This window comes from Chelmon rostratus, chromosome 11 (assembly GCF_017976325.1).
Source record: "Chelmon rostratus isolate fCheRos1 chromosome 11, fCheRos1.pri, whole genome shotgun sequence".
NCBI classification, from domain to species: domain Eukaryota; kingdom Metazoa; phylum Chordata; class Actinopteri; order Chaetodontiformes; family Chaetodontidae; genus Chelmon; species Chelmon rostratus.
In genome coordinates, this window is record NC_055668.1 from 20,347,668 (window position 1) to 20,360,284 (window position 12,617).

The 12,617-nt window shown below is 42.7% G+C and overlaps 1 protein-coding gene across 1 annotated transcript; it reads left to right on the plus strand.

Annotated features, from left to right (window-relative positions):
• The first annotated feature begins 859 nt into the window (after window positions 1–859).
• Window positions 860–11,431, plus strand: synpo2la (synaptopodin 2-like a). Its single transcript, XM_041947614.1, has 4 exons — window positions 860–1,035; window positions 4,770–4,921; window positions 5,224–5,942; window positions 6,933–11,431. The coding sequence occupies exons 1-4, from the start codon at window positions 934–936 to the stop codon at window positions 9,572–9,574; spliced, it is 3,615 nt and encodes a 1,204-aa protein (XP_041803548.1). The 5' UTR covers window positions 860–933; the 3' UTR covers window positions 9,575–11,431.
• The last annotated feature ends 1,186 nt before the right edge of the window (window positions 11,432–12,617 follow it).

A 12,617-nucleotide genomic window follows, 5' to 3' on the forward strand; every position in this document is an offset into this window, starting at 1 on the left:
TCGGTTTTATATGAACAAGCATGGGTCCCTTCTGTGTTTCAAAGCATTTGTCATTCAGTCAACACTGTGGATTTCTAACTTAAGACATATTTCAATGTAGCTATGCAGGCTGTTCATCCAGTGCTTGCATAAGTATTTATCTTAAAGGCTCTATGATGACAGCCCAGAATGTCTCTGGATTCAGAGGAGCTGGAAGGATACACAGCAGCCTCAACAGTTAATATCAATCCACTCATTGTCTACATCACTCATCTCTAAACAAAACAGAGGAGTATGTGAATGCAGCGAATCAAGAGAGGAATTTCCTATGATGGCAAGTCTGAGATTTGAGAGTCTGGCTGTGACCTGACTAAAGGTTACTAATGCTGTAAAGCCAGATATGAAACAGTGCCATTTGGACACTCTGAATGCTAACTTTCCCTTGGTCTGCAGACAAGCAGGCAAAGCAGCAGAGGTGGTGGTGGGGTCCTATTTTTGGAGGGGCTATCAACAACCCAGTGACATAGGTCTGAGTGACAGGACAAGTGTTGTGTTGGACCCTCCCCTCGCTCATTTGGGGCAGGCATTCCTCAGTGTAAGCAGACACAGAGCCCCCTCCCATCATATTTCTCTCTCCTTCTCCCTCTCTCACACATTGGCCTCCCTATGATGGTTGGACCACTCTGGGTGTGGGTGGGTGCACAGAAGTGTGTGTGTGTGCATGTGTGTGTGTGTGTTCAGGTGTGTGCGTTGGCCTTGGAGCTGTACTCAGAGAGAAGTCAGTGCCCGGACAGTGTGGCAGGAAAAGAGCAGGTCAGAGCTCTCTGAGGGGGCCCTGATCGCTGACCATGGGGCCAATGCACTGAGGGCCCCCCAGAAACATAAAAAACAAAGAGGAGTGGAAAATAACCAAGAAAAAGAAGAAAAGCTAAAAAAGACAAAGAGAGCAGAACAATGGTTGCAGAGGAAGTGATAATTACATTGTCCGGTGGAGCGCCATGGGGCTTTCGTCTCCAGGGAGGTGTGGAGCACCAGAAACCACTCCAGGTGGCTAAGGTAAGGTGGGTCACTCAGCAGGTTGGAGGGAAGCAGTCATTTCATGGTTTGCTGAGTGGAAAATAGAAAACTGTGTTAGATTCAACGGTTCTACAATAAGCACAAGTAGAGATTTAAAGGACTGTGAATAAAGTTGAAATGGAATATTGGCGTCATGCAAGTCAGTTTGGGGCCTGAACATGAGTCATCATCTTGTTTGAGAATGGTTTTCATGCAGAGGCACACTGATGATTGACTGGGTGAACTTTAAAATTCAAGTTCACCTGGGAATGTTGGGCAGCTCTGTTGCATATCTTCCTTTATTAGACGGCATAAAGCTCAAAGTTCTAGTGAAATAAGAGCGATACTGACCAGAAAATCTGAACTTGTCTTTCCTTGGTTTGTTCGGTTTGTTTTTCACAAATGACTTTGACTTTGTGCTACCTGCTAATGCTCTTCGTCAGTGGCGCTCTGAGCCGTGAAACATGCACATTGCAGCAAAGAGTTTTGCTACATCAAGGTCATTGTTTTATTGGCTGTCAATTTGTCTTTATTGTGAGGAGCTTAAAGATACTACACACCATTCACCCATGAAAATCTTCTCATTTAAGCCACTGAACAAGCATGTTTCCACGACTTCAATGTTTCGTAAGAAACTCAGGCCATGCTTGGTTATAATTAAGCAGGCAGGTTACCTTACATTTATTTGGACCACAAAGTGAGCAATGCAATAAAAGTCTGGATTTAGTTCAGTTCTTGATGTTGCTTCAGTTCAGGTTAGACTCAACCACAATAGTGTCTGTGATATAAAATACCAATGTGATTTATACATCTACATCTTGTACATAACAAGTTCACCAAAAGAAAATATTCACTGTGTGAAGGAAAAATTTAACCTTACAACTCTCATGAGCCTCAGCTCATTTTACTCCCCTAGAGCAAATTCTTCACAAGAATTTGGTGTCCACATTTGGCACCAGTGAAGCAGTCCAGATTTGAATCTTGATCTCCATTTGAGAAAGCAAAGATCGGCAAGTGAGCCAAAGGGGTATATATATATTACATTTAAGAATTCATTATGCTTTCAAGAGAAAGAATGAAAACAAAGAAAAAGAAAAACCAAAGTAAATACTTAAAAAACACTCAGGTACTGTGACGTTTGTATCAAGTCAGTATCCATGTCATCACGATCTGTGACATGACTTATGATGTGATCCACAGTCGCTGCTCTTGGCTCCTTGCTGTTTAAAGAAACTTGGGCTGACTCGCTTCTAGGTGACATCTTTATATACAGAGATCTTATTTCTGGATGCGATAGTTCAGGTTTTAATACAACTACACACACGTAATGCATGTTGATAGGAACATACATCACATAAATGCACATATCCACACACCTTTTCAATAATTGTTGACTGAGCAGAACTACTTTTTCAGGTGGCTATTTTTGGTTGAGAAACAGCAGGCCACAGGGTCAGCCAAGGTGTGTATTTCAGCTCAGTACTTAAAAATTAACCTCATACACTATTTTTGTACACGCACTACTCAGTATCTTACTGCTTCAAGAAAATGTATAACTATTTTGTAGTTTCATCTGCAGAAGGAATCCTAGTTGCTAAACCTCTGTTGTACTGCATATTGTTCCTGTTCAGGCACAACATGAGCTGTAAATAAATGACCAGGATAGTAATATAATATAATAAATCTTCCCTTTCGTAGCTTAAAAAAGTTATTTTTCACTTTTTTTCCCACACTGACAACATCACATATAATACATGATCTATCTGCTTGTTCTAGCAGTTCAGTGAAGTTTCATGATGTCCTGTTCGTCATTTTGTTTACATTTTCCAAATGTTTCAGCCTGTCAGTTTTAGTATGTTTGCAAACTTTGTCAATAAAATGTTTTGTGGGTTCGTCCACAAAATGCGATTGCATTGCAATGATTATCTCTTCGGTTGCTCAATAGGAATGAAGAAGCTTGTTCAACAGAAAGAATTCTGTAATGGGCGGTGCACCTTTATGTTTATACTTTATCGTAAACCTTTCTTATCTGTCATATACTACAAGTTAACCATTGTATATGTAGCTCTCTATCGTGCACAATTATGTTTAAAAAACTTACATTGGTGCAACAATTCTCATTAGATAAAGGAAATGTATCTGCTTACAGACCTCACAAATTCTTCATGGTGCAACATGTCTCACAAAGATTCCCCTGTGCTGGACAGATGCCAATCTTTACAGGCTAAGAGGCTAATTTTGGTTTGTTTATCAGAAAAAAAAACATGCTTTTGGATCATGCACCTCTAGATCATACCACTGAGACAATCATCACATTCATAAAACAATCACTTCTTATAGACAGTATTTATCTTAAGAATGTTTGCTCTTCAAACTGTTAATCCTGCATGTAGTTGACTTACGCAGAATGCGCTTGTATGTACACAGAGGCACAGGACACCAAATAACAACAGCTGTTTCTGTCTGACTATCTAAAACAGCATGCTCCTTCACCCCTGAGAGCAGAAAGGTGCTATCTTGTCAGGTCTCATGCTATACTGACTATAACAGGTGGAGCAGTTTGGTGCCTCACTGAAAGAACCGTTGTGTCAGTGCTGGGATTGTGCCTGTGGGTGTTCTTGCAAATGCATGTGTGTTTATTTATATTTATATGTATATTTTTGTACCAGTCCATGTGGTGTGTATGTGAGAGCATGTAAGGGTATTATAACTGTAATGACTTGCAACCACAAGGTGACAGGCCACTTTGAAAGGCTTAGCTAAATGGGGATGTGGGATTTCATTACGGGCGAACCAGAATAGCTGGAAGAAAACGGCAGTAATAAGGTCAGCCAAAGAAATGCTTCCTTATCTCTGAAATCCAACATACAATATCAATTTAATACACAGCAATGCCCTCATAGATAGCAATCGACACTTCAGCTGCTGTCTTTGAAAAATCTGCTATGAATTTATTATGGAACATGTTGACATGACTTGCATAGACCTGAGGCAATTTAGGGTGGGCATAATGCCACGGTCATGACAGACCTTGGGCACAAATAGCAAAGCACCAAATGAAGATGGCTGCTGGCTAGCATTTCCCTGTTAAAGTGTGTGTGATTGCTCCACTCGAGCTGCAATATGTGGCATATGTCCGCAGCAAGATCGAGCTGTCAGGACAAAATCTGCTCTCTGTCAGTCACTATCACAAACCAGGACAAGACAGCAGCATACCCTGTCAGTTTTTTTTTTCCTTGCACTTACAACAGCCGAACTTACTAGTAATAATACAATAGCAAGGAAAGAAGGACAGATGAAGAGCGATGATGTTTGTACAAGTTGTCTCGTCCTCTTTTAAGTATCTACTGTACATCAACCCTTCAAGTGTCAGCTGTAGACCTCTAGACTTGGCCTTAAGTTAGAAGTCATATTTTGATATGATAAACACCTGGAACAATAAAATATAAATTTGTGAGCATCAGGTAGGCCCTGCACAGCTACACACCTTGAATATTCAATTACTCAGTTGCACTGAAGAGATTTGGTCTTGGCAGTATGAAAAACATGATTAACACAGAACAGAGAAATATACATATGTCCTTCCATTTAGTTAACAGCATTCAAATCTCTTGGACTTGGGTTTGCCTTGAGGGCAAGCTCAAAAATCAACGCATCAAAACTCAAAATTTGTGTAACTTTTTGTCATCTCTGTGAGTGAGTGAGTGAAATTTGGCCTTCATTTGTTTGTGCAGGTGCGTAAACGCAGCAAGGCATGCAGGGCTGGGCTGCAGGAGGCTGATGAGCTGGTGTCCATCAATGAACAGCCATGTGGAACACTATCCCATGCTCAAGCCATGGACCTTATCGACAGCTCCCCTGGGATATTACACATCCGGGTCAAAAGGTCAGAGGAACAAAAGAATAACACTCTTACTAGAGACAAATCATCATCAACCCATTGTAAAAGATCAAGACAAAATTATTTTATGCACAAGTCAAGGACTCAAGTTTGACACAAAACATGCACTATTTACAATGTGCATGTGCGTGATACTACTGTATATTCCATAAGGACTAAAATATTTCTGCTAAGATCATACTCACTCTAAGAAAAGATGAAAAAGATTTAGGAAATTAGATTCTAATATCATGTCTGAGCCTTTCATTTGGCCACATTAATATTTTAAATGATCCACTTGTTTGCAGGGTGCCTGCTGGCTTTCAGTCCGTGGTACTTGTGACCCGTGCCCCATCTCCCCGTATAGACAAAGAGTACCGCGCTGCTCTGCGTGCCATGTCACCCAGCCATCCCCACCATGCACCCATCCGTGAGGTCCACCGCAGCCGCTCCTCCCTGACCAGTGGTTTGACATCTCCACCTGGTAGTGAAGCTTACTACGGCGAGACTGATAGTGATGCAGACGTGGCGGGCTATGAGAGGCAGCGCCGGCAGAAACGTCGCAGCCCCAGCAACTCCAACCCAGGGAAACCAACAGGACGAGCCTCCCCTGAGGGCGGTGAGACATCGGAAATGAGTGGCTATGACAGTGCTCCAGATGCACATGCTTTCCCCACTTTGTTGGATGGCCGTGGGGGAGATGGAGATGGAGGAGGGGGGCTACCAGGGGTGGCACGGAGGGAGGTGATTTACCAGCCTCCTGGTCCAGGAATGTGGTCCTCACAGACATCCACTGAGACCTCCTCCATCATTTCCTCAGCAGATGACCAGGGGCCACGGGATGGAGGCCAAGAGGAGGATAGTGGCTTTCTTGAGCCAGCCAATGTGCCACTGGTATCCCCTGAGAGGGCAAAGGAAGCCCTGATGCTCGGCTCTCGCAGCCAGCTTGTGCCCATGGTGGGTCCTGTGAATAAACCCATTGACGAGGAGCTTACAACAACCTACATGGAAAAGGCTAAGCAAGCCAGTAAGTACAGTTGAGGACCATCACAAGTTTACATCCCTAATAAATTGGTTAAAGGGTGTTTTTAGGCTTGTGTAAAATGCACCAACATAGCAATGTGCTTCATCAAGCTGCATGATATGATGGAATGACGCAGGTACAAAAGGGAACATGGGTAAGTCACCTTGACTTGCAGTTGAAGACTGTTTTTTGCATCTAATATGTCGCAAAAGGAACATGACGTTTCACAGTGTTAACCATATATCACAATGTATCATTTCTAGTTAGAGAAGCCTGAAAAAATCAACAAGGGATGTCTTACAGTTTTTGGTATTCACAAATAAAGGTCAAAAACTGTGACAATGCAGGGACGCAACAACAGATAGAGAGCACTGACACTCACCAAGCATTCTTTCCTAAGACTTGTCATCCTGTCCATCATCTATAATGCGCCCAGGAAAAGGACAGAGGTGGGGTACGAAGTCAATGGGCTGTTCTAAGAGCTGAAATAAATTTGCTCTTGTAAATCCCCCTTGTCATCACTGAGTACAGGTTTAACATTCTAATGTCCTACTTATGAACCCTGTTCTAGACAAATTAAGAACTCTCTTCACATGGCAGTGCATATTAGGGTAACAGAATTAGGTTGCCTATGATAATCTGCTTAATACCACAACAAGTTAAAGGATATGTTGTGGCTACCCTTTGAAGTTCTCCTTCCAGTCACCTACAACATTCAACTTTCCACTAGCTTGCAAATATTTTTAGTTAAGTTAGATGTCAGAGTACATAAGACTAATAATGTGCAAATGTATCCTTCACCCCAGCTAATGTGAAAAGCTGAAGGCTTGCCTGGAATTTTCCCGGAAGTGTTCCTGTAGGCAATGTTCCTGCTAATGTCAGAGTCAGTTCTCGGATAAATCTGTTGATTCAGACTTCTCTCGCCTTACTACAGCAGTTTTGTCATGCTATTGTAAAACTGTGTCTAATAGCTATGGCTTTCATACCCTGCAGAACTGAACCGAGGGGACACACCGCAAGACAAACATGTAAAGGAAGCCAAAAGCAAGTGTCGAACAATTGCGTCCCTACTGACAGATGCTCCTAACCCACACTCCAAAGGGGTGCTGATGTTCAAGAAGAGGCGGCAGCGTTCCAAGAAGTATACCCTCACCAGCTTCGGTAGTGTGGATGAGGATAGGTGTCCAGACTCACAAGAGGAGGATGGGGTATTCCCTGGCAGTGAATCAGAGTTTGATGAGGATGGTTTCTCAGCAGTTCCTGACCCAACTTGGGATAGTGACTACTTGGATATGTTGGAGAAGAGGGCAACTGCAGGCACTGAAGTTCGTGGGGATGGAGCAGAGGATGCTCCAAGTCCAGGGTTGAGTGAAACTGCAGGTAAGGGCGCCCAGTTGTTTGAACAACAGAGAAAGAGGGCAGCTGAGCATGCCAAGAAGTTAGAGGCAGCACAACCACAGATTCCTCCACAGTCCCAAGTCCAGGAGCAGCCTCAGATGTATCACTTACATCCAGAAATACAACCACAGATGCAACCAAACCTCCAGCCTCAGCAGATGATACCACCTGGTCCTACAGCCATACAGCAAGAGCTTTCTGAGGCACCAGGTCCAGTTGCAGCCCATGGAATGTCTAATGGGGACCTATCCTACTCTGCAGTTAGTACTGCTTGCGTGGTGATGTCACCTCCACCTGTGGCACCCAAACCAGCCACTGCCTCCGTGACTATTCTGACAAGACCTGCACCACCAGCTGAAACACCACTACCAGAATTATCTGCTAGTAATGTTCTTAACAGAACAGCACGTCCTTTCACTCCTGGCTTTATAAGCGTTCGAGCTGCAACTGCCCCTGTAACGTTCAGACCACCTGTTGCAAAGACAACCCAGCGTCCTGCCTCAACAGCTGTTGTGCCACCACCATTCTCCACTGCCTCTGAACTAACCACTAATGCTCCATCTGTAATGTCCCTGTGGCCCCCTGGTCCTCCATCAGTGTTGCCCCCCTCATCTTCTGCACCGCAGGCTTCCTTGGCCCTGACACCAGAAGTTCCTGTTACCTTTCACGCTCCAGCCATCTCTACCTCTGGAGAAAAAATTCAGTCATCACCAACAATAAACACTGTTCATCATGCTCCATTTGCAACTGTACCCCCAGTGTGTATGCCTTCAATGCCCCTGACCATGCAAGCACCAGTGTCTACAGCCCCAGTACCTCTTGTATCTCAAATTCCTGGTTCAGCTGACCCAGTAGCCCAAGTGCCTCCACTTCAGCTACCAGTTGCTCAGACACCTTCACCTCAATTTTCTATGACCCCTGTAGCTACAGTGTCAGTGGTCTCCCAACCAGAAGCTGTAGCTCCAACTCCTGTTTCAGGTCCATCAGGTCGGACAGGAATCTTACTTGAGGCTCGACGGCGTGGTGGCAAACCCAAACCTATGTTCAATGTGCCAGATGTCACAAAGAAATCCCCCAATCCTGATCTACTGTCTATGGTGCAGAGGCTGGATGACAGGTCCACACGACACAAACATGGCCAACCACTGTCTGAGACTATCTATGATGGTGAAGAGGAGGAGATCAGTGGCGAGGTCGGCATGGGGAGGGCACCTCCTCCAGTGGCACCCAAGCCTAGGGTCATCCATGAGGCCCCACAGTTTCTTCAAGCAGGGGGTAAAGGAGCCCAGCTGTTTGCCCGCAGGCAGAGCCGCATGGGTATGTATGTAGTTGACACCCCACCTGAGACCCCTTACCCGCAGGAAGTGGCCTCGCACAGTGCTGCCCAACCTATTGATTCCTTGCCTAATCCTTCCTTTCCCTCTCAGTGGAAATACTCCCCGAATGTCCGTGCCCCTCCACCCATTGGGTACAACCCACTCCTGGCCCCCTCTATCCCTACAGGGCCTCAGAAGGACACAGGCAAGCCAGACAGCAGGGGTAGAGGAGGCTCCCAAAGAGAGGGCATCAAGGCTCTGGATTTCATGAGAAGGCAGCCCTACCAGCTCAACTCTGCCATGTTCAACTATGGGGGCAGTGCTACCAATCTATCAGCAATGCCTTCTTACCAGGCCCAGAGGCAGCAGCAGGGTGACTACACACCAACAATGGTGGGCAGTTCACTAATCTCACCTAAGCAGATCCCTATCAAAACAGCTCGTGTCTTTGAGGTCAAGCGATTCTCCACACCCACACCTATGTCAGCTCCCACTCTGGCTCCAAAAGTCATTGCACCCCGCTCAGCTACTACTCTTGGAGAACGTTTGACTCATTCCGACATGACCTCCCCACCTCCTGCTCCCTTCACTCCAACACCAGCTGCTCTGTTTACACCAGCACCAGTCAGTGCCCCAACCCCAGCTTCACCTCCGTCCCAACCAGCTGGACTGCCCAGTCTTCCAAAATTCTCTGCCACCCCTATTCCAAACCCTGTGCCCCATGCAGTTCCTACACCTTACACTCCAGTATCATACACCACTGGGCTCCAGAACGCCAAGCAGTTCCAGAGCGCTCCCGAGCTCAGTATCCTTGCCTCATTGCCCCCACTCAAGTCCAACCCAGTTCAGGCACCCAAACCACGTTTTGTTGCCACCAAGGGGGGTGTCCAGCCCCGTGTCTGGAGGCCAGGGGCAATGTGAACAGCAGTGAATCAGTCACTACCACACTCGGACATGTACTATTCATTTAGTACTGAAATGATTACTGATTGTTGACAGAAAATTTACAACGATTTTGTTAACTGGTACATTAAGTGAAGCAAAAATGCCAAAAATTGATGGTGATGACGTAAATTGAAATTCTCTGAGTAATGGTGGTTGGGCAAACAAAATAAGCATTTTGAAAAATATAACCCCAGGCTTTGGGAAATTGTGATGGGCTTTTCTCACATGAATTCATCAATCAATAAAAATGTAACAAATCAATAAAAAATAAGGAACCCTAATATCTATTAATTTTAAGCCTCATAATCAGCTATAAACACAAGGTGATGAAGTAAAATAAGGTGATGGGAGTGATTCAGTATGAAGCTGAAATCCAGAAACCAGTCAGATTTTTGCAATATGTTACAACTTGCTACAAACTGTAATAGAACATAAACATCTACTTGCTGTTCAAAATCCAAAATGCCAACACATTTATTCACACATAGACCTGATTGACAATAATCATAGAGTATAGTAGCACATACTGTATGCTGTATAGTCCACCATATGCCTGTCCTGGGAGAGGTTTGTGTAAGGCTTCTGGAGATCTCTTTCTACTATTGTAGCGGAAATACCATCTAAACAGAGCCTGTACTGAATATTCTTTGAAACTTGAAATGTCTGAAAGATGTTGAAAAATGAATAGTTGCAGTTCTGACCATAGATTAAATCTCTGAAGATGTTTATTGCAGTATGTTGACAGGTGGAGGATCATAAAGCAAAAATAGCAGGGTTTCATCTTTGAACATGCAATTCTGTTATTCAGTACTTGTCCTACTCACTGACTTGCACAAAATGTTTTTTACCCACTCTGTAGCATATGAAGAAGAAACCTATGATGACCTAGTCTTCTTGTCCAGGGGTTTTAATTATGCATGACCGTTGAAAATTGTGAAATGTTTTTGAATTAGTCATCTCACTGTGGAACTACTATATGTGAAACATTAGCTCTTGCAAGTGTTAGTGAGGTTGCTCACTATAGCCAGAGAGAAATGCTATCTTTTTAGCATAGGTCACATTTAACAAGTGCTCAGACTGTCACTGAATGTACACTCCTCACTGGATGTTGCAGCTTCACATTGCCACTTAGGCACACCAGAGTCTCTATAGTATGAGTGTGATCTTTGCAGATATATGTAAATTCTTAACTTTTATTAAACAAATAACACAGACGAAGGAACGTGTATTTTGTTTTGTTTAATTGTGATTTCCTCTGAAGTGGTGCAAGGGGAAGTAACTGACTGAGAGGCACCAGCATTTATAAAAGGGTTCAAGAAATGAGAGTGGCTGTGGAGAGGGGAAATAGGCAGTATAAAGGTAGGCCAGTTTACTGAAAGGGGTCATAGCTCACCATTTCACACAAAGGGTTATGGTCAGATGTTGATGCATGGCAGAAAATTGGGACTTATGGTATGGTTGAATTGCACATTGTTATGAAATACCACAGCCTATTAAACAAAGTTAAAAAGGATGGGCAGGAAAGTTTGGTACCTGAAGTTAGTTGGTAAAGCTAAAGAAGCTGATGGAAAGAAGCACGGAATTGTGTTTCCATTAACCATGGTTGTAATCAAATATTAAAGATTAACATGAAATAACTATATACCTTTCGAAAAGGTATGTTAATGGAAACAAGCAAGAAACAAAGAAATGAATATGTTGTTTTGAGCTGTGGAATTCTTGGGGAAATAGTTTTTTTTGTTTTTTACCATTTTTAAAATACAATTTATTTTGAAGCTTTTACTTGTTTTCATAATATGGCAATGAAAAATCTAGAGTGTGGATATAGTTGTGTTGAGGTGTAAAATATGATAAATATATGTTTGTGAATGTAGGTGGATTCAATAAAATATAAGTGTGAAAATGTTTGTTATTAATGCTGAATAGAAGTTTATACCGACTAGGAAATGAAACATTTTTAGAGGAATAAAATTAGATTTGAAAGCGCCCCAGCTGTCTGACATGTCTGATTTTATACTGCCCCCTGTTGCTGATTGTGTGATCCTGCACTTTTCTTTTCATGTATACAAATGCATGAATTAAATGATAATATTAATAACTGAGTAGTACAATAACTGTAAGAGGGTTTTAGTTTTAATAAAAAATATATATTAAACTTTAAACTCAAAGGGTAAAAATGCTAGTTTAGAGCCTGTTTTTTCACAGCATGGCCTCAATTCACTTAAGACCATCTGAACATGCATGTATATATATTACTCATCTTTTAGCTGATAGATATTTGACTTCATTCATAGTGCTTCATTCAAAATAAGATAATTATTTAAACAGACAAAGAATACAGCATGATAATTAAACAGTATTTCATCATAAGGAGGCTTCAAGTCTGATAGAAAACTTAGTGTTCACAAATGCAAACCTCTAAACTTACAGTAATTATCTGGCAAGAGTCCTGTTTCAGACATCAAGGTTAATATCATGTTAGAAACACACACATTTACCAGCCTAGAAATGAGAAAATCACAATATTCACAATATTCAGGGTATAGCTGATAAAATAAGGATAAGAGTATAGAATTATAAGGATACAATTAGAGGAAGAGCATTACAACAATCTTAGCTAACTTCTTGGGGTAAAAGGAGAGACAACAGGAGAGAATATGTGCATACATACAAGCAATTCTAGGCCTTGCCACTAGGGGGTGTAGGAGCTTTAGAGTTGTTTTTTTAAAGGGGATAGATAGACAGATACTGAGTCGCAGGGAGGTGGCATGATAATTAAAGAGACTACCGTTGTCTGATAAATCACAGTATCCACATTTCAATGGCTAAATTAGCACATGCAAAACAACAAATGTTTATCTTTTCACTTTTAGACATTTATCTACATAACAGCAGCAACAAAGCACTTAAAAGGTTGAAAATTAACACACTATAGGTAACTACTGGGCCTATTGTCTGGCAAACATATGCACTTTCACAGAGTGCAAATACAGAAATCATGCCTCTGCTGCTAAATGTG